General features: G+C 43.0%; 1 protein-coding gene across 2 annotated transcripts in view; it reads left to right on the top strand.

Moving 5' to 3' along the window:
* PALD1 (phosphatase domain containing paladin 1) overlaps positions 1-23,618 on the top strand; it is a 456,745-nt gene that overhangs the window by 282,188 nt on the left and 150,939 nt on the right. For both annotated transcript variants that reach the window (XM_053691938.1, XM_053691939.1), the window contains exons 6-10: positions 3,772-3,932; positions 4,370-4,445; positions 4,626-4,774; positions 6,219-6,315; positions 17,386-17,490. In XM_053691938.1, coding sequence (XP_053547913.1) covers positions 3,772-3,932; positions 4,370-4,445; positions 4,626-4,774; positions 6,219-6,315; positions 17,386-17,490 — 588 coding nt within the window. The remainder of the gene's footprint in view (positions 1-3,771; positions 3,933-4,369; positions 4,446-4,625; positions 4,775-6,218; positions 6,316-17,385; positions 17,491-23,618) is intronic.

Below are 23,618 nucleotides of genomic sequence, written 5' to 3' on the forward strand. Positions count from 1 at the left end.
AGGTAAAACGCTGTTTGGCCCTGACTTGAAAGAGATTATTTCAGACATCACTGGGGGAAAGGGCCACGCCCTTCCTCAGGATAGGTCTTTTAAGGCTAAAAATAAGCCAAATTTTCGTCCCTTTCGCAGAAACGGACCAGCCTCAAATACTACACCCTCTAAGCAAGAGGGTAATAGTTCTCAAACCAAACCAGCCTGGAGACCGATGCAAGGCTGGAACAAGGGTAAGCAGGCCAAGAAACCTGCCACTGCTACTAAAACAGCATGAAGTGTTGGCCCCCGATCCGGGACCGGATCTGGTGGGGGGCAGACTCTCTCTCTTTGCTCAGGCTTGGGCAAGAGATGTTCAGGATCCTTGGGCGCTAGAAATAGTTTCTCAAGGTTATCTCCTGGAATTCAAGGAACTACCCCCAAGGGGGAGGTTCCACAGGTCTCAATTGTCTTCAAACCAAATAAAAAGACAGGCATTCTTACATTGTGTAGAAGACCTGTTAAGAATGGGAGTGATTCATCCTGTTCCATTAGGAGAACAAGGGATGGGGTTTTACTCCAATCTGTTCATAGTTCCCAAAAAAGAAGGAACATTCAGACCAATTTTAGATCTCAAGATTCTAAACAAATTTCTCAGGGTTCCATCGTTCAAGATGGAAACCATTCGAACAATTCTTCCTACCATCCAGGAAGGTCAATTCATGACCACAGTGGATTTAAAGGATGCGTATCTACATATTCCTATCCACAAGGAACATCATCGGTTCCTAAGGTTCGCCTTTCTGGACAAGCATTACTAGTTTGTGGCACTTCCGTTCGGATTAGCCACTGCTCCAAGGATTTTCACAAAGGTACTAGGGTCCCTTCTAGCGGTGCTAAGACCAAGGGGCATTGCAGTAGTACCTTACTTGGACGACATACTGATTCAAGCGTCGTCTCTGTCAAAAGCAAAGGCTCATACGGACATTGTCCTAGCCTTTCTCAGATCTCACGGGTGGAAAGTGAACATAGAAAAAAGTTCTCTGTCCCCGTCAACAAGAGTTCCCTTCTTGGGAACAATAATAGACTCCTTAGAAATTAAGATTTTTCTGACAGAGGCCAGAAAATCAAAACTTCTAAGCTCTTGTCAAGTACTTCATTCTGTTCTTCTTCCTTCCATAGCGCAGTGCATGGAAGTAATAGGTTTGATGGTTGCGGCAATGGACATAGTTCCTTTTGCACGAATTCATCTAAGACCATTACAACTGTGCATGCTCAGACAGTGGAATGGGGATTATACAGACTTGTCTCCGACGATCCAAGTAGATCAAAGAACCAGAGATTCACTCCGTTGGTGGCTGAACCTGGACAACCTGTCACAGGGAATGAGCTTCCGCAGACCAGAGTGGGTCATTGTCACGACCGACGCCAGTCTGGTGGGCTGGGGCGCGGTCTGGGAACCCCTAAAAGCTCAGGGTCTATGGTCTCGGGAAGAATCTCTTCTCCCGATAAACATTCTGGAACTGCGAGCGATATTCAATGCTCTCAAAGCTTGGCCTCAACTAGCAAAGGCCAAATTCATAAGGTTCAATCAGACAACATGACGACTGTTGCATATATCAACCATCAGGGGGGAACAAGGAGTTCCCTGGCGATGGAGGAAGTGACCAAAATAATTCAATGGGCGGAGAATCACTCCTGCCACTTGTCTGCAATCCACATCCCAGGAGTGGAAAATTGGGAAGCGGATTTTCTGAGTCGTCAGACTTTCCATCCGGGGGAGTGGGAACTCCATCCGGAAATCTTTGCCCAAATAACTCAATTATGGGGCATTCCAGACATGGACCTGATGGCGTCTCGTCAGAACTTCAAGGTTCCTTGCTACGGGTCCAGATCCAGGGATCCCAGGGCGACTCTAGTAGATGCACTGATAGCGCCTTGGACCTTCAACCTAGCTTATGTATTCCCACCGTTCCCTCTCATTCCCAGGCTGGTAGCCAGGATCAATCAGGAGAGGGCTTCGGTGATCTTGATAGCTCCTGCGTGGCCACGCAGGACTTGGTATGCAGACCTGGTGAATATGTCATCGGCTCCACCATGGAAGCTACCTTTGAGACCGGACCTTCTTGTTCAAGGTCCATTCGAACATCCGAATCTGGCTTCACTCCAACTGACTGCTTGGAGATTGAACGCTTGATTTTATCAAAGCGTGGGTTTTCAGATTCTGTCATTGATACTCTTGTTCAGGCTAGAAAGCCTGTAACTAGGAAAATTTACCATAAAATATGGAAAAAATATATTTGTTGGTGTGAATCTAAAGGATTCCCATGGAACAAGATAAAAATTCCTAAGATTCTATCCTTTCTACAGGAGGGTTTGGAGAAAGGATTATCTGCAAGTTCTTTGAAGGGACAGATTTCTGCTTTATCTGTTTTACTTCACAAAAAACTGGCGGCTGTGCCAGATGTTCAAGCTTTTGTTCAGGCTCTGGTTAGAATCAAGCCTGTTTACAAACCTTTGACTCCTCCTTGGAGTCTCAATTTAGTTCTTTCAGTTCTTCAAGGGGTTCCGTTTGAACCCTTACATTCCGTAGATATTAAGTTACTATCTTGGAAAGTTTTGTTTTTGGTTGCAATTTCTTCTGCTAGAAGAGTTTCAGAGTTATCTGCTCTGCAGTGTTCTCCTCCTTATCTGGTGTTCCATGCAGATAAGGTGGTTTTGCGTACTAAACCTGGTTTTCTTCCAAAAGTTGTTTCTAACAAAAACATTAACCAGGAGATAGTTGTGCCTTCTTTGTGTCCGAATCCAGTTTCAAAGAAGGAACGTTTGTTACACAATTTGGATGTAGTTCGTGCTCTAAAATTCTATTTAGAGGCTACAAAGGATTTCAGACAAACATCTTCTTTGTTTGTTGTTTATTCAGGTAAAAGGAGAGGTCAAAAAGCAACTTCTACCTCTCTCTCTTTTTGGCTTAAAAGCATCATCCGATTGGCTTATGAGACTGCCGGACGGCAGCCTCCTGAAAGAATCACAGCTCACTCCACTAGGGCTGTGGCTTCCACATGGGCCTTCAAGAACGAGGCTTCTGTTGATCAGATATGTAAGGCAGCGACTTGGTCTTCACTGCACACTTTTACCAAATTTTACAAATTTTATACTTTTGCTTCTTCTGAGGCTATTTTTGGGAGAAAGGTTTTGCAAGCCGTGGTGCCTTCCATCTAGGTGACCTGATTTGCTCCCTCCCATCATCCGTGTCCTAAAGCTTTGGTATTGGTTCCCACAAGTAAGGATGACGCCGTGGACCGGACACACCTATGTTGGAGAAAACAGAATTTATGCTTACCTTATAAATTACTTTCTCCAACGGTGTGTCCGGTCCACGGCCCGCCCTGGTTTTTTTAATCAGGTCTGATGAATTATTTTCTCTAACTACAGTCACCACGGTATCATATGATTTCTCCTATGCATATTCCTCCTTTACGTCGGTCGAATGACTGGGGTAGGCGGAGCCTAGGAGGGATCATGTGACCAGCTTTGCTGGGCTCTTTGCCATTTCCTGTTGGGGAAGAGAATATCCCACAAGTAAGGATGACGCCGTGGACCGGACACACCGTTGGAGAAAGTAATTTATCAGGTAAGCATAAATTCTGTTTTTTCTTTTCTTAAAAAGATCCTATAGATAAAATGACTTCTATTCCCACCTTTGTCGGGCTATCTCTTACTGAAACAGGCTTTATGAATCTATTACGTTATATTAATATATTATATTTAGGGTCATTTGAGTCCTATCTTCTATTTCAGCTCCATGACTTTTCCCAGCTAAGCAGTAATAATTATTATGTATATAACGACATTGAACATTTTAAGGACGAACCTCACTCCATAAAAATTCAGTGTGAAGAGGATATTCACGTCACGGAAGAGGTCTACAGCAGACCTGTTTTCTTGCTGCCTTCATACAGGTAATTCTGCTCTGTGTATTACTTGGTTCCGAGTGCTAATTGCCAATGGCTCATCACAGTCTGGGGTTGGCAAAATTCTAAATGAATAAATTATATAATATAAAAATATTTTTTGTTCTAATAGGGTCTATACCATATTAATGATGTTATTATATGTTAAAGAATATGATTCTTTTGTAAGCATGGCCATCAGAAGTCTGTAACTATAAGCACAGCTGTGGTTCTAGTTGGTAATGCGTCTATATAATTTAATATATCTCTATTCTTCATAAACTAAATGCAGGATTTACATTGCACCGTCTCATACCCTTATGAAAGTATGGGACCGGGGAGGTGCTGTTATTTCACGGTCATTGGTCATCTTAGTTAAGGTCGCCATCACAGTGGCCATGATTGTCTGTCTGTATAAAATGTTATTTTATTCTGTATATTTTCAGGTATCACCGCCTGCCACTGCCTGTGGATGGTGCCCCGCTGGAAGTACAATTTGATGCCTTTGTTAATTTTCTCAGGGTAAGATTTTAAGAAAACTAAACTTCTTCATTATGCACTGGCGCCAGAAGCTGCCTTGATATTTCACTAAATAGAATTAATTTAGAGTAAAGTTTGTGAGTTTGTGTAAATGTAACCAGACTTCTAGCTTGTGATATTGAGCACTTACGCTATTTTCTTTTGCCCGTTTCCCTTTAATAGGAAAACCCAAATCTCTTGCTGCTGCACGATGCCACGCTCCCACCCCCAGCTCTGCTCTTTAGCTGCCAGACAGGAGTGGGCAGAACAAACTTAGCCATGATCCTGGGCACCCTAGTGTTGTATCACCGCAGGGGAACACTGGAGCATGAGTGAGTATCATTTTGTACTTCTGACTCAATAGAACAATTGCAGTTCCCTTACAGAATGCCCTTGTGCCTTTTTGTAGGGGATTTAAATCCTATCCAATCCATTCAATAACCCGTGCTAAAAAGCACAAGTTGTTCAGTGCAATATTTTGTATGGGGACAATATGGCATCTGTATTCAATCCAACAGCTTTTCTCAGGATTTTTCTGCACCTTGATGTCTTGAAATTCCATCTGTGTATGTTTCAAGCAACCTGTTCTGACAGAATTATCAATGTTAACGCTTTTATTCATGCTCAGTTCATGGTAATAACCGCAGTCATTTCTACATTTAACAAGAGATCACACTTCTGCTATGTAACTTGTACACAAATACAATTATCAGTATGTTTATCTCTGGTTACAAACAGGTTAATTATAAAATTACTAAAATTATATGAGATTCGTTTCACATCTCATACAGTGATAATAAGGGGTTAAGGACATAGAAGGCAAAATTAAACGTTTAGAATTCAGTTTACAATTTACTTCTATTATAACCTCATTCTCTTGGTCTCTTTTTTTGAAACTTAGCTGCTTAACATGAGAGCATACAGATGTAGGCATAGGAGCGTGCACATATCCTGAGCACTATATCGCCTTCACTAGGCGGTTATGATCAGTAGTGAAATAATTTGCTGCCGTGTTTTTGCTTTACTGATGTTCTGTGAAGATCCTGATATAATCGCACTGCATGAACAGTGTTACCGATGCTTCTGTTAGTTTGTTCTATCAGATGTTTTGCTAAGTTTTGCTTTTGTACCATTTACTTATTTCATCAGCTTTATTAATTCAACATGAGGCGCTTTAAATAGAGAAGAACGATCAGCTCGCCTGTGCCGCTATATGCTTTATTTGCTCAGGAATTCTGCTAAACTGAAATAGTAACCACTGTCCTATAATCTCTCCCACAAGTTAACTTGTGATCTTCTCCCACAGAAAACGTATAAAATGTCTTTATCAGTTTAGCTATTTCTGTTTCATGTTAGTTTATGTTCTGTTGCATGTGACCATTTTGTTGAACTGTTTCATTTTAATTCCTGTGGTCACATTTTGACTTTTGTGTATATTGAGGCGATGGAGACTCCGTTTTCGGCGTCAGCTGCTTATTTTCAATTTGACGTATGCAGCAAATATTCAGGATTCTGCGTGCAGTCCTGCTGCCTGAGATTCATATAAATCAGATTTATTGACATATTACAGTTTACAGACGGCGCTGTGTTGCTATGGCAATACATCCTTTAGCTGCTAACATTTTGGAGGTTGCAAGGAGAATTTGGCAGCAGAAGTTACTTGACCCTCAACTAGTTAATTTTTAGTGATCAGATTAGCTTCCTGTGAAGTCACCAGGTAGTAATATGGCTCCTTTTGTCACTATTGGTAAAGCTTTGGTTCTGCATTTCTTTCAGCACGTCCCAGGACACCAGCACTTTGCCAAAGGAACGTTTCCAGGTCATACAGAACTTCATTGCTATGGTACCAAATGGGGAAAAAATTGTTGCTGAGGTAAATAATGTTATTCTCAACAGCTATCTGCGGTGTCGCTTTATTGCATTCACCTGCTGTCCGGCTCACAGCGCTCTCCCCACCTAGGTTTCTTTCTTTCTTAGGCTATAACTCTATCCCCAATAACCTCTCAGTCTGGCTCAGTCTCAATATTTCTCTTTTCCTTCTCTTTTCTCTTTCTCGGCTCTCTCTCTCTCTCCATCATAATTTTGTCACTTTACATTAATGTACAAGCGCACACATGCACAGATACAAACACTTGCTCACACGCACATGCACAGATACAGACACTTGCTCACACACATGCACAGATACATAAACTTGTTTACACACACATGCACAGATACATTATACATACACTTGCTCACACACACACATGCACAGATACATACACTTGCTCACACACACATGCACAGATACATACACTTGCTCACACACACACATGCACAGATACATAAACTTGTTTACACACACATGCACAGATACATTATACATACACTTGCTCGCACACACACATGCACAGATACATACACTTGCTCACACACACATGCACAGATACATACACTTGCTCACACACACATGCACAGATACATTATACATACACTTGCTCACACACACACATGCACAGATACATACACTTGCTCACACACACACACGCACAGATACATACACTTGCTCACACACACACACGCACAGATACATACACTTGCTCACACACACACACGCACAGATACATACACTTGCTCACACACACACATGCACAGATACACTTGCTCACACACACATGCACAGATACATACACTTGCTCACACACACACACGCACAGATACATACACTTGCTCACACACACACACGCACAGATACATACACTTGCTTACACACACATGCACAGATACACTTGCTCACACACACATGCACAGATACATACACTTGGTCACACACACACGCACAGATACATACACTTGCTCACACACACATGCACAGATACATACACTTGCTCACACACACACGCACAGATGCATAAACTTGCTCACACACACATGCACAGATACATACACTTGCTCACACACACATGCACAGATACATACACTTGCTCACACACACACATGCACAGATACATAAACTTGCTCACACACACACATGCACAGATACATAAACTTGCTCACACACACATGCACAGATACACTTGCTCACATACACACATGCACAGATACATAAACTTGCTCACATGCACAGATACATACACTTGCTCACACACACACATGCACAGAAACATTATACATACACTTGCTCACACACACACATGCACAGATACACTTGCTCACACACACATGCACAGATACATACACTTGCTCACACACACACATGCACAGATACATAAACTTGCTCACACACACACATGCACAGATACACTTGCTCACATACTCACATGCACAGATACATACACTTGCTCACACACACACATGCACAGAAACATTATACATACACTTGCTCACACACACACATGCACAGATACACTTGCTCACACACACATGCACAGATACATACACTTGCTCACACACACATGCACAGATACATACACTTGCTCACACACACACACGCGCACAGATGCATAAACTTGCTCACACACACACATGCACAGATACATACACTTGCTCACACACACACATGCACAGATACATACACTTGCTCACACACACACATGCACAGATGCATACACTTGCTCACACACACACATGCACAGATGCATACACTTGCTCACACACACACATGCACAAATACATACACTTGCTCACACACACATGCACAGATACATACACTTGCTCACACACACACATGCACAGATACATACACTTGCTCACACACACACATGCACAGATACATAAGCTTGCTCACATACACAAATGCACAGATACATAAGCTTGCTCACATACACAAATGCACAGATACATAAGCTTGCTCACACACACACATGTACAGATACATACACTTGCTCACACACACATGCACAGATACATACACTTGCTCACACACACATGCACAGATACATACACTTGCTCACACACACATGCACAGATACATACACTTGCTCACACACACACGCACAGATACATACACTTGCTCACATACACACATGCACAGATACATAAGCTTGCTCACATACACACATGCACAGATACATAAGCTTGCTCACATACACACATGCACAGATACATAAGCTTGCTCACATACACAAATGCACAGATACATAAGCTTGCTCACATACACAAATGCACAGATACATACACTTGCTCACACACACACATGCACAGATACATACACTTGCTCACACACACACATGCACAGATACATACACTTGCTCACACACACACATGCACAGATACATACACTTGCTCACACACACACATGCACAGATACATACACTTGCTCACACACACACATGCACAGATACATACACTTGCTCACACACACACATGCACAGATACATACACTTGCTCACACACACACATGCACAGATGCATACACTTGCTCACATACACTTGCTCGCACACACACGCACAGATACATACACTTGCTCACACACACACATGCACAGATGCATACACTTGCTCACATACACTTGCTCACACACACACATGCACAGATGCATACACTTGCTCACATACACTTGCTCGCACACACACGCACAGATACATACACTTGCTCACACACACACACACACATGCACAGATACATACACTTGCTCACACACACACGCACAGATACATACACTTGCTCACACACACACACACACACGCACAGATACATACACTTGCTCACACACACACACCCGCACAGATACATACACTTGCTCACACACACACCCGAACAGATACATACACTTGCTCACACACACACATGCACAGATACATACACTTGCTCACACACACACATGCACAGATACATACACTTGCTCACACACACACATGCACAGATGCATACACTTGCTCACATACACTTGCTCGCACACACACGCACAGATACATACACTTGCTCACACACAGATACATACACTTGTTCACACACACACACACACACACAGATACATACACTTGTTCACACACACACACACACACACAGATACATACACTTGCTCACACACACACACGCACAGATACATACACTTGCTCACACACACACACACACGCGCACAGATACATACACTTGCTCACACACATGCACAGATACATACACTTGCTCACACACATGCACAGATACATACACTTGCTCACACACATGCACAGATACATACACTTGCTCACACACATGCACAGATACATACACTTGCTCACACACACACATGCACATATACATACACTTGCTCACACACACACACATGCACAGATACATACACTTGCTCACACACACACATGCACAGATACATACACTTGCTCACACACACACATGCACAGATACATACACTTGCTCACACACACACATGAACAGATACATACATTTGCTCACACACACACATGAACAGATACATACATTTGCTCACATACACATGCACAGATACATACATTTGCTCACATACACACATGCACAAATACATACACTTGCTCACACACACACATGCACAAATACATACACTTGCTCACACACACACATGCACAAATACATACACTTGCTCTCACACACACACATGCACAAATACATACACTTGCTCTCACACACACACATGCACAAATACATACACTTGCTCACACACATGCACAAATACATACACTTGCTCACACACATGCACAAATACATACACTTGCTCACACACACACATGCACAGATACATACACTTGCTCACACACACACATGCACAGATACATACACTTGCTCACACACACACATGCACAAATACATACACTTGCTCACACACATGCACAAATACATACACTTGCTCACACACATGCACAAATACATACACTTGCTCACACACATGCACAAATACATACACTTGCTCACACACACACACATGCACAAATACATACCCTTGCTCACACACACACACACACATGCACAAATACATACACTTGCTCACACACACACACATGCACAGATACATACACTTGCGCTCACACACACATGCACAGATAAATACACTTGCTCACACACACATGCACAAAAACAAACTCTTGCTCACACACACATGCACAGATACAAGAAATGTGTATATCTATCCTGGACAGGATGGAAATATGGCACACCCATACTCTGTGTGTGTGTATGTGTGTATATATATATATATATATATATATATATATATATATATACACACACCTAATAGGTATTTATAGTTACCGTCTGATATGGACTTGTATGTATTTCACACTCTCAGCATTCGGATATACACTATTTTTAAAATTACAAAATGTAAAAAAAAATGGAATACTCAATCTTAGTTTAAAAGTAATAAATATTTATTTAATACACAATACAGGTTTTTATCCGTTTAAAAGTTATGGACACCGGTGTCTTAGTTGAAATTCAAATATGTGAACTAGACAGTAAAAACTCTCAAACTATAAAAGTATAAAAAAATAAATAAGTGCAATATGGTGTGTACATGCAATAATAATATTAATATTGCTATTATTGACCACTAAACATAGGATGGTTTTTGGACCACTTGAAAAAAACTTGCAGCTGTACTGCCTTTGTTTAATTAATCTCTATGTTGGTTTCATAAACTCTGCAAATAGTAAAAAACAAAAAAATTACACATATATATATATATATATATATATTTGTCCCCAGATGGTTTCAATATATATTGATGGTGTTTTAGTGAGATGGTAATATACTTTGCTGGTATTAGCATGAATATTAATTGCAGAATGTCAGTGAAAAAACACGTAAATTTATGTGTTGTATATGAATCTTCGGCCTCTCGGCCCAAAAAGTACCTGAGTTATTACGGTAAATGTACCCTGTCGGCTCTATTCCAATACTCACAGTGCACTGTGGTTCCAATGAGTGGTTGGCTAGGTGATGTGCCGGAAGTGTCTTCGGTTCCTCAACTGTCCTAATGGAGTGTACCTGTATGGTCTCCGTTAAACAGATAATTGCTTCTTCTTTGCCTCCGTGACCCGCTAATGCGGTTTGTATGTTCCCTGGTGGAGTGCTCTCTTTTCAGCCTCCGGTTCCCTGATGGAGTGCTCCAGCCTCCAGTACCTAGGTAGAGTGCTCTTTTTTCAGCCCCCGTTTTCCCAGGTTATTTCTTCCTCTGCTCTCCTGGTTATCAGCTTGTCGGTGTATCAGGTTCTACGTGTTTCGGCTAAACATCCTTTCTCAAGACTTGAAAAATGTATCTGTGCATGTGTGTGTGAGCAAGCGTATGTATCTGTGTGTGAGCAAGTGTCATCATTGAGGGTATAAACGTGCCATTTATCTTTTTCTATAGTCCATCTTTCAAGCACAAGCTATGGAGGACTCTGGCGCGTTGGAGGGTACTCCCTCTTTACCTAAATCTAATACCTGTCTATATTGTGAGGAGGCTACTGTATATCCGCCTGCTCAATTATGTTCCACATGCATTGATAAAGTAATTTTATCTAAGAAAACAAATATGTTTAGTACCACTGAGCCTTCCACCTCTGAGGAGTCTCTGTCCCGTGAGGTGCGTTCCCTGATGTCATCTCCTATTCCACATGCAGCTTCCCATTGCACTGCTAATTCTCTTTCTGAAGGGGCCCTCTTTCTGCCAGACTTTACTGAACAGCTACAAATGGCAGTGTCTGCGGCCTTCAGTGTTTTACCTCGCCCAGCTAAGCGCAAGCGAAAGGTCAAATATTTCTATCCTTCCCAGGGATCATCTTCTAACTTATTGGATTTATCTCATACAAGACTATCCGATGATGACGCCTCTTATACTACAGAGGATGCTCTTTCTGGGTCGGAATCTGCTGTCTCGAGCTGCGGAGGAACCAGCCTTTAGATTTAGGATTGAACACTTACGCTTTCAGTTAAAGGAAGTGCTGGCTACTTTAGAGGTTCCAGAACCAATATTACCTGAGGAACCTTGTATTCCTAAACTAGATAAAGTCTACGAGGACAGGGTTGTACCACAGACTTTCCTGGTTACGGTAAAGATGGCAAATATTATTAAAGAGATACTAAATCCACATTTTTTCTTTCATGATTCAGATAGAGCATGCAATTTTAAGCAATTTTCTAATTTACTACTATTATCAAATTTTCTGATTCCCGGTTCCAGACTCTCAATTAGTTGTAGGGTTCCATCCCTAAGGTGGATGGCGATATTTCCACGCTTGCTAAACACACTACTATCCCCCTTAATAGAAGAGCCCATGTATAAGAAGCTAGAAACTCTGAGAAAGATGTTTCAGCACACAGGATATTTTTTTCAACCGGCAGCGGCGGTTGCGACTCTTTATCTAAGTTGATCAAGGTGGAAGGTCCCATTGACACGATCCAGGAAATAATTAAGGCTTTGAGAGTGGCTAATTCTTTTATTTGTGATGCAAATATGCAGATTATTCGCCTGAATGCCAAGGCGTCAGGTTTTTCAGTACTAGCACGTAGGGCACTCTGGCTGAAGTCTTGGTCTGCGGACATGACTTCAAAATCTAGACTACTTTCCCTGCCATTTAAGGGGCAGATTTTTTTTGGTCCAGACCTGGACTCAGTCATATCCATGGTCACTGGATCAAGGGTGCCTTTTTACCGCAGGATAAGAACAAGCCTAAGGGACAAGGTTCTAATTTTCGTTCGGATAAACCCCAATGGCAAGAGCCCTCTGCAAAGCCTGATCAGCCCAAGGGAACTTGGAGACAAACTCAGTCTTGGAATAAATCCAAGCAGAACAAGAAGCCCGCCGAATCAAAGTCGGCATGATGGGGGCGTTCCCTGATCCATCTCCAGACTGTGTGGGGGCAGACTATCTCTCTTTTTGGAGGCTTGGCTGGGGGACGTGCAAGACCCTTGGGTCCTGGAGGTCATCGCTCAGGGGTACAGGATAGGTTTCTGATCTCATCCACCCCGAGACAGATTCCTCTTGTCAAACCTGTCTTCAAGGCCAGAAAAAGGAAAGGCCTTTCTAGAGTGCGTGAGGGATCTCTCCTCCCTAGGAGTAATCACATTCCATTCCACAAGGAACACTTCAAGTTCCTGAGGTTCGCGTTCCTGGACCAGCACTTCCAGTTTGTTGCACTTCCGTTTGGTCTAGCTACTCTGCCCCAAGAGTCTTTATGAAGATTCTGGGGGCTCTGCTCGCAGTGGCGAGAACAAGAGGGATAGCAGTAGTGCCATATTTAGAGGACATCCTGGTTCAGGCTCCATCCTGTTGGCAGAGGACCATTCAAAAGCTCTTCTATTTCTTCTTCGATCTCATGGATGGAAGATAAACTTTGAAAAGAGTTCTCTTGTTCCCAGTACCAGGGTGGAATTCCTGGGTACGATAATAGACTCCATATCTATGAGGATATTTCTTACAGACCAGAGACGTTACAAGCTAACTTCCAATTGTCTTGCCCTACAGGCCTCCTTAAGGCCCTCTGTGACCCAGTGTATGGAGGTAATTTGACTCATGGTGTCCAGCCTAGATATCATTCCTTTCGCCAGGTTCCATCTTAGGCCTCTTCAGCTGTGTATGCCGAGCGAACGGTGACCACTTGGATCTGTCACAACAGATTTCTCTGGATAACTGGTTGAGAGAATCGCTCTCTTGCCGGCTCTGTCCAGATCACCTGTCCCAAGGGACATCCTTCTTGAGACCATCCTGGGAGATTGTGACTACGGACGCAAGTCTATCAGGATGGGGAGCTGTTTGGGGTGCTAGGAAGGCACAGGGCCTGTGGATTCAAGAGGAATCTCTTCTCCCGATCAAAATTTTAGAATTTCGAGCGTCTTGGCCTCTTCTGGGTTCATCCCAGTTTATCAGATTCCAATCAGGCAACATAACCTCTGTGGCTTACATCAACCATCAGGCGGGAACGAGGAGCTCCCTAGCAATGAGGGAGCAGTATATCGGATTCTGTAATGGGCGGAGGCCCACAACTGCTCGCTGTCAGCGATCCACATTTTGGGTGTAGACAACTGGGAAGCTGATTTTCTCAGCAGACAATCCTTTCATCCGGGGGAATGGTCTCTCCATCCCGAGGTGTTTGCGGAGATTTGCAACAGATGGGGGACGCCAGAGATAGATCTCATGTCGTCCTGACTCAATACCAAGCTACCAAGATACGGGTCGCGTTCCAGGGATCCTCCGGCAGAGCTGATAGATGCATTAGCAGTGCCTTAGAGGTTCAGTCTAGTTTACATTTTTCCATCGTTATCACTTCTGCCTTGGGTAGTGGGCCGCATCAAGCAGGAGCAAGCTTCGGCTATACTAATTGCTCCATCGTGGCCGAGAAGGATGTGGTTCGCGGACTTAGTGGGGATGTCCTCATCTCCTCTATGGAGGTTACCTTGTTGCAGGGATCTGCTGGAACAGGGTCCTTTTGAACATCAAAATCTAGATTCTCTGAGGCTGACTGCATGGAGATTGAATGCCTAGTCCTAGCTAAGAGCGTTTTTCTGAGAGAGTGATTGATACTCTCATTCAAGCTCAAAAGCCGGTTACTCGTTGCATCTATCATAAGGTGTGGAGGACCTACTTATTCTGGTGTGAAGAGCGTGGATTCCCCTGGCATAAGGTCAAAGTTTCCAGGATTCTTTTCTTTCTCCAGGATGCTATGGAGAAGGGCCTTTCTGCGAGTTCCCTAAAGGGACAGATTTCTGCTCTATCTGTGTTATTGCACAAGAGTCTTGCTGAGCTTCCGGATGTGCAGTCTTTTGTTCAGGCTCTGTCTAGAATCAGGCCTGTGTTTAGATCTACCGCTCCTTCTTGGAGTTTAAATCTAGTTCTTAAAGTTTTGCAGAGGGCTCCGTTTGAGCCTATGCATTTGATTGACATTAAATTACTATCTTGGAAGGTTCTTTTTCTACTGGCTATTGCTTCAGCACACAGAGTTTCTGAGATGGCGGCCTTGCAATGTGAGCCTCCTTACATAGTTTTTCATGCCAATAAGACTGTTCTTCCTACTGGGTTGGGTTTTCTTCTTAAGGTTGTTTCTGATCGTAACATCAATCAGGAGATTGTGGTTCCTTCCTTGTGTCCTAATCCTTCTTCGCCAAAAGAACGGTTACTTCATAATTTGGATGTGGTTCGGGCTTTGAAATTCTATCTTCAAGCTACGAAGGATTTTAGACAGACTTCTTCCTTGTTTGTAGTTTATTCTGAGAAGCGTAGAGGGCAGAAGGCCTCTTCCACTTCCTTATCTTTTTGGTTGAGGAGTATTATTCGCTTGGCATATGAGACAGAGGGGCATAAGCCTCCTCAGAGGATTACGGCTCATTCAACTAGAGCTGTGGCTTCATCCTTTAAGAATAAGTCCTCTATATGGAGCAGATTTGCAGGGCGGCTACCTGGTCCTCCTTACATACCTTTTCAAAATTTTGCAAATTTCTTTTGGGAGAAAGGTTTTGCAGTCTGTGGTGCCCTCAGAATAAGGGTCCGCCTCTCTTTTCCCTCCCGTTTTCATGCAGTGTCCTCTAGAGCTTGGGTATATGTTTCCCACAAGTAATGAATGAAGCCGTAGACTCTCCTCATATTAAGAAGAAAAACATAAATTATGCTTACCAGATCATTTCCTTTCCTTCTGTATGAGGAGAGTCCACGGCCCCGCCCGTTTTTTCTTTGTTGTGCGGACCTAAATTTTAGTTTTTTTCTTCTGGCACCCTTTATACCCTGATATTTCTCCTACTGTTCCTTGTTCCCTTGACAGAATGACTGGGATATGAGGGAAGTGGGGGAGGTATTTAAGCCTTTGGCTGGTGGCTAGGTTCTGTATTCCCACAAGTAATAAATGCAGCTGTGGACTCTCCTTATACAGAAGGAAAGGAAATGATCTGGTACGCTTAATTTATGTTACAAACACTTGCTCAAACACCCACACACACTCACTGATACAAACACTTGTTCACACGCACTCACAGATGCAAACACTTGCTCACACACGCAATCACAGCTACATACACTTGCTCACACACTCACAGATACAAACACTTGCTCACACACGCACTCACAGATACAAACACTTTCTCAAACACACACCCGCACTCACAGATACAAACACTTGCTCACACACGCAATCACAGATACGTACACTTGCTAACACGCACAGATACATATACTTGCTCACACACACTCACAGATACAAACACTTGCTGAAACACCCACACGAAATCAGATACGTACACTTGCTCACACACGCAATCACAGATACGTACACTTGCTCACACATGCAATCACAGATGCGTACATTTGCTCACACACGCAATCACAGATACGTACACTTGCTCACACATGCAATCACAGATGTGTACACTTGCTCACACATGCAATCACAGATGCGTACACTTGCTCACACACGCAATCACAGATACAGATACAAACACTTGCTGAAACACCCACAAGCAATCACAGATACGTACACTTGCTCACACATGCAATCAGATACTTACACTTGTTCACGCACTCACAGATACATACACTTGTTCACGCACTCACAGATACATACACTTGTTCACATGCTCACAGATGCATCCCTCCTTTCTTTCTCTCTATTCTTTCTCTCTCTCTCCTCTCTCCTCTCTCTCTCTCCTTGCACAGAACTCGCATAGAAATCTGCTATTCCCTATAGTCATTTAACCCCAAACAATGTGTGTCTCCTACATTATCCTATATCTTCTCCTTTGCTGTTTTAACAACTTGCTGCATCTTGCACATCTGTTTGCAATGACCATCCAATTCCATTCTTTTATAACCATCTAGTCTAGTACATCTTACAGATAATACTGGGGCATCATCTTAATACACATAAAGATTTGTCCAGTAGTGTTTTAAGTGCATATAATATATTTGTAGTTGTAAAAGATTTGTAATTCACTGATGGGGGGGCACCTGCTTTATTACAGCTGTCTTGTTATTAGCATGAAATGCAATTACTTTATTACTTTTATCCACCTCTTTACTAGGTGGACAAAGCCATTGAGCTATGCTCAGAAATGCACGATATGAAAGCAGCAATATATGAGTGTAAGAAGAAGCTTGAGGGTATCGGAGAAGATTACCAAATTCAGGTAATTTGCTGATGCTGGCACAACACAGTTTCTTGGGTGGCAAAAGGTTACTAGTAGTGAAGTACACAGGATGATGTGTTACCTGCTCTAGATAACAAAAATAAGATATAAGAACCCAATGTTCCCATGGATACAATGTAATGCTATTTTTTATTTCATTTCATTTAAGAATATAGTGCAATAACATCTGGTGGAAAGTCACTCAGACTGTTGGGTAGTATTAAATACATAGGAATGAGTGATATGAGCATTGTATTGCAAGCTGATGGTTTCATTGCATAGATCAATATAAGGAATTGCCAATCTGACAGTGGTTGGATGCCTTTTTTTTTACATGGTGATTGGATTTCTGGCTAGGCACACGTTTGTGGTTACTTTGTATAGACTGAAATCAGGAACTAGCACTCCTGCTTGCCACAGGCTTATTATTACTTTGTATAGACTGAAATCAGGAACTAGCACTCCTGCTTGCCACAGGCTTATTATTACATTGTATAGACTGAAATCAGGAACTAGCACTCCTGCTTGCCACAGGCTTATTATTACATTGTATAGACTGAAATCAGGAACTAGCACTCCTGCTTGCCACAGGCTTATTATTACATTGTATAGACTGAAATCAGGAACTAGCACTCCTGCTTGCCACAGGCTTATTATTACATTGTATAGACTGAAATCAGGAACTAGCACTCCTGCTTGCCACAGGCTTATTATTACATTGTATAGACTGAAATCAGGAACTAGCACTCCTGCTTGCCACAGGCTTATTATTACACTGTATAGACTGAAATCAGGAACTAGCACTCCTGCTTGCCACAGGCTTATTATTACATTGTATAGACTGAAATCAGGAACTAGCACTCCTGCTTGCCACAGGCTTATTATTACATTGTATAGACTGAAATCAGGAACTAGCACTCCTGCTTGCCACAGGCTTATTATTACATTGTATAGACTGAAATCAGGAACTAGCACTCCTGCTTGCCACAGGCTTATTATTACATTGTATAGACTGACATTGTCTTGCTTGCCACATTCTCATAGTTACAAACTGCTATTTGTAACTGGCCCTTTAAATGAAAAATTGCCCTGCTTCCATGGATCGTGGAGAAGCCTATTTGCCAGCCTCCTTCCTCATGACTATGGCCCCTGGAAGATTGTGCCCCTGAGAACATATTAACTTTTATTGGGTGTGTATGGCCCTTTAAGAACCGTCTGGGGACATATTGTGACTTTGGTGAACAATGCCCCTTTAAGACTATGTCCCCAGACCTGTAAAATAGCTTGTCCCTGGCTTTCTCCCACTTGGTTCAGTGAATGGGACTTGCTGAGCCAGGTGCCACACAGGCAGAGTGTTCCACAGAGGGGGAGCACTGTTACAGAGGCATTGGTTTTCATTGTGTGCCTTTAAGAGTTAATTTTGTTGAGCTTCAAGAAGCTTTCTAAATGCAAGTTTGCTGGGATCAGCTCTAATTAAGTTTAGTGATAAAACATTCCCATTGTCTAATCAGACTGCTAGTTATAAGGTGGACTGCATTGTTTTATTGTGTGTAATGTTATCTGCTGTTGTGGCCTGTCAAAGGGCGTTGCCTCTCTATCTAAATGCATCAAATGTGTGATTGGGGATTTTATGCCTCCCCCTGAGAGTGTCTTTTTTGCATGTAACCTCAATAAAAACCAGGCTGTGTGTTCCAGCACATCAGACCTATTCTGTCCCTCTAACTTGCAGCTTTGACTCATGTTTGTAGGGGCCAGCTATAATCACTACAGGGATTGCTATGCTCTATATACTCCCTTAGCTACTGAGCTCCTGTAAGAGCTCTTGTTCCTGGGTTCACCTACTGGAGCCTGGTCGTACGTCCAGGGCGCAGAGCAGACGGCGAGATACCAGCCCAGCAGCGGTGGTTCGTAGAGTCTGCGTTACTTATGGTGGCTACGCAGCAGTTAGAGTGTCTACGGTGCTGCTGCTCCTTTGGTGAGCGCTAGGAGCATCCTTTTCTATGGTCCAACTTCCAGCCAGCCTGGAGGCAACCGTAACACTCATGGCTACATTCTATAGAACCATCAGAAATGAGCCATCTGACCGTAGTAGAATGTCTCTCTTAGCAAATCCTGATGGTTACATTGTATGAACTTAGATAGGAATTCGCAAAGCTTGGTATAATTCTTTGTTTGCTCATCCTGATCATTGCATTATATAATTTGAGCATAAATAAATAATCTGACCATAATGTTGTGCCTACTCATCTTGATGGTTACATTGGATAAGCTCAGATCATGAATAAGTAAACTGACCATGGTATAATGCTGCGCTTACTCATCTTGATGATTACATTAAACTCAGATCATGAATAAGTAATCTAACCATGGTATAATACTGTGCCTACTCATCTTGATGGTTACATTATTATTATTATTATTATTATTATTAGTCATTTGTAGAGCGCCAACAGATTCCGCAGCGCTATAAACAAAGGCGGAATACAACAAAACAATTATAGGGATCACATGGGTAGAGGGCCCTGCCAAGAGTTGCACTGTTGTAGTTGGCTCTTAAGAAGGTGATCTACAAACAGCTGGACTCTTAGGCTTACATGCTAAGGGGGTTCAGGGGATAGCAATGGAGGAGAGGAACTGGTATAAAGAAAGGTTAGCGTAGGTTGTATGCATCCCTGAACAGTAGAGATTTAGGGAGTGCTTGAAGCTTTCAAAACTAGGGGAGAGTCTTGTGGAGCGAGGCAGAGAGTTCCACAAGATGGGAGCCAGTCTGGAGAAGTCCTGTAAACTGGAGTGTGAGGAGGTAACAAGAGAGGAGGAGAGTAGGAGGTCATGAGCAGAGCGAAGGGGACGGGAGGAAGAGTATCTGGAGACCAGGTCTGAGATATAGGGGGAGCAGTGCAGTTGAGGGCTTTGTGTGTCAGAGTGAGAATTTTGTGTTTAATCCTAGAGGCAAGAGGAAGCCAGTGAAGGGATTGGCAGAGAGGTGCAGCAGATGAAGAGCGACGTGTAAGGAAGATGAGTCTGGCAGAGGCATTCATTATGGATTGTAAAGGAGCTAGGCGGCAGGTGAGGAGACCAGAGAGGACAGAGTTGCAGTAATAGAGGCGGGAAAGAATAAGAGCGTGAATTCAAATCTTAGTTGTGTCTTGTGTAAGGAAATGTCTCATTTTAGCGATGTTTAAACTCAGATCATGAATAAGTAATCTGACCATGGTATAATGCTGCACCTACTCATCTTGATGGTTACATTAGATAAGCTCAGATCATGAATAAGTAATCTGACCATGGTATAATGCTGTGCCTACTCATGACGTGCTCTGAGCAAGGTGTATAATGCCTTGTTTGGTCGCTGCAGATGGCTGTTTGATAAAATACTTTTAGAAATTATTGATATAAAAGGAATTGATGCCCGGTGCTGGACTGAGATCAGGAGTGAGTAAGCTTAGCAGGGCACACGTGTCACTCAGTACATTACACATATTGAATATAGTAGGCTAAAACGCTCTCTGCAGTGAGGTGTAACGTTGGTGGTTTTGCACTGAAGGATTATAATATAAATATTGCACATTAATATCATTGTGAGCAGAATCTACAATAAAAATAAGGCATAACAACTAATGTACTTGATGTCAATTAGTACATTAGTCCCCTAGATATTCCCTTCCTTCTCCCCCCCCCCAAATACTCCCTGCTCCTTCTCCCTCCCCAAATACTCCCTGCTCCTCCTTCTCCCTCCCCAAATACTCCCTGCTACTTCTCCCTCCCCAAATGCTCACTACTCCTCCCTCCCCAAATACTCACTGCTCCTCCTCCCTCCTCCAAATACTCACTGCTCCTCCCTCCCTAAATGCTCAGTGCTCCTCCTTCCTCCCCAAATGCTCAGTGCTCCTCCTTCCTCCCCAAATACTCACTACTCCTCCTCCCTCCCCAAATGCTCACTGCTCCTCCTCCTCCCTCCCCAAATGCTCACTGCTCCTCCTCCTCACTCCCCAAATGCTCACTGCTCCTCCTCCTCCTCCCTCCCCAAATGCTCACTACTCCTCCCTCCCCAAATACTTACTACTCCTCCTCCCTCCCCAAATACTCACTACTCCTCCTCCCTCCCCAAATACTCACCACTCCTCCTCCTCCCTCCCCAAATGCTCACTGCTCCTCCTCCCTCCTCAAATGCTCACTGCTCCTCCTCCCTCCCCAAATGCTCACTGCTCCTCCTCCCTCCCCAAATGCTCACTGCTCCTCCTCCCTCCCCAAATGCTCACTGCTCCTCCTCCCTCCCCAAATGCTCACTGCTCCTCCTCCCTCCCCAAATGCTCACTGCTCCTCCTCCCTCCCCAAATGCTCAGTGCTCCTCCTCCCTCCCCAAATGCTCACTGCTCCTCCTCCCTCCCCAAATGCTCACTGCTCCTCCTCCCTCCCCAAATGCTCACTGCTCCTCCTCCCTCCCCAAATGCTCACTGCTCCTCCTCCCTCCCCAAATGCTCACTGCTCCTCCTCCCTCCCCAAATGCTCACTGCTCCTCCTCCCTCCCCAAATGCTCACTGCTGCTCCTCCTCCCTTCCCAAATGCTCACTGCTCCTCCTCCCTCCACAGCTTTTCTTAAAGGGACAATGTCATTTTATATATGCAGTTTATATTGGTGATTTTACTTACAAAACAAATCTTTTAGAAAGATTAAAAATTGTCACCGTATTTTGCAAAAATAATTGAAAACATTAGTGTGTATTGATCTTCTCTGCTTCAACTGAGGCCAGTTAGCTGTAAATTAGTTTGTGCACTGTTTTAAGCAATCATTATCTATTATGTAGCCAGTTTTCAGCATTTTTGCAGCACACTTAGCTTAAAGATTTTGCTTTTTGGCATCTCTAGAGTGTGGGGAAAACCAATTTGACACAAAAGCAAGGTATTGTACAGCAAACCAGGCAAAATCTATCAATATTATATACTGCAAAGGTTTTCTTTACTACAAATGTGTAAACATGACCAGAGACTCTATAGGCTGCCTTGTCAGTATTATGAGTCCCTCAGGGATTGTTTTAAAGACATTTTTTGTCTTGGGAGCCGTGTATCTCAGTAAAGGGGAGGTCACTAATAACTAATGCTCAGTAAATGAAGCTGAGGATTTCTCTCCATGTCAGCGGGTTTTTGAGAATTGAGATCTCATCAATATCAGATTATAGACTTCTTAAAAAATAGACAAAGATAAATGATGGAGAAATATCCATAGCAAGATGTAGTGTAGAAAATACAATCTTTACAAAGTAAGTGCTATTTTTATGCAGGCGTTTATTAAATAGCTTCTTTTTACAGTGTGTTGTAATTGCTGATATACATTTTCTTTATTGATTTTTATGTTTTAATAAACCTTTGAGGTAAAAGTAATTGAGCAGTGCAGGTCGGTGTTTAGTTCCATGCAGACATTGCCTGAATCTGAGGCTGTCACTGGGTCATTTGTTATAGAAAGGAAGGAAACTCTCCTGTGCGCTGTATAAACAGGATGAACACAGTATAAACAGAACAGGCCAGGTACATCCAGCACACACTGTGTCTGTGTGAGAAGCACATCCAGGAAGCAGGAGTGATGTGCTGTGTACTTGTCTGCTCCTCACCAGACAGATCTGTCTAAACAACAGGATTTTATTATACTTTATGGTGATAGCAGGTGAGGCTTTTTACAGCTGCTCTTGCAAACAGCTGATCCGTGGTCACTGAAACTTGTCAAGGGCCCTTGGAGTGCGGCCATTAACCCCTTTACTGTCAGATGGGGAACGATGTGCAGAATCCAAGTGATTAAAACTAACCAGGAATAAAGAAGTATCTCTCCATTTATCTGTTTTCACTAACTGAGGATACCGTGCTTAGCTCCCCTTAAAGGGACATGTATGTCAGAATTCATCTTTCATGTTGTGGACAGAGCATACAAATACATTTAATTCTTGTGTCAAATTCGCCTATTTACTCTTTTCCATGAGAGCATACTGAGGTAGGCTCAAGAGTGAGCACTATATGTATAACATTCTTACAATCATTATTGCGGACACTGTTGCCAAATAGTGCACATGATACGTGCTCCCTCCTGAGCCTACCTCAGTATGCTCTCATATAAGGTGACCGAGAGAGAGATTTAATAA

This window comes from Bombina bombina, chromosome 9, assembly GCF_027579735.1.
Source record: "Bombina bombina isolate aBomBom1 chromosome 9, aBomBom1.pri, whole genome shotgun sequence".
Lineage (NCBI taxonomy): Eukaryota > Metazoa > Chordata > Amphibia > Anura > Bombinatoridae > Bombina > Bombina bombina.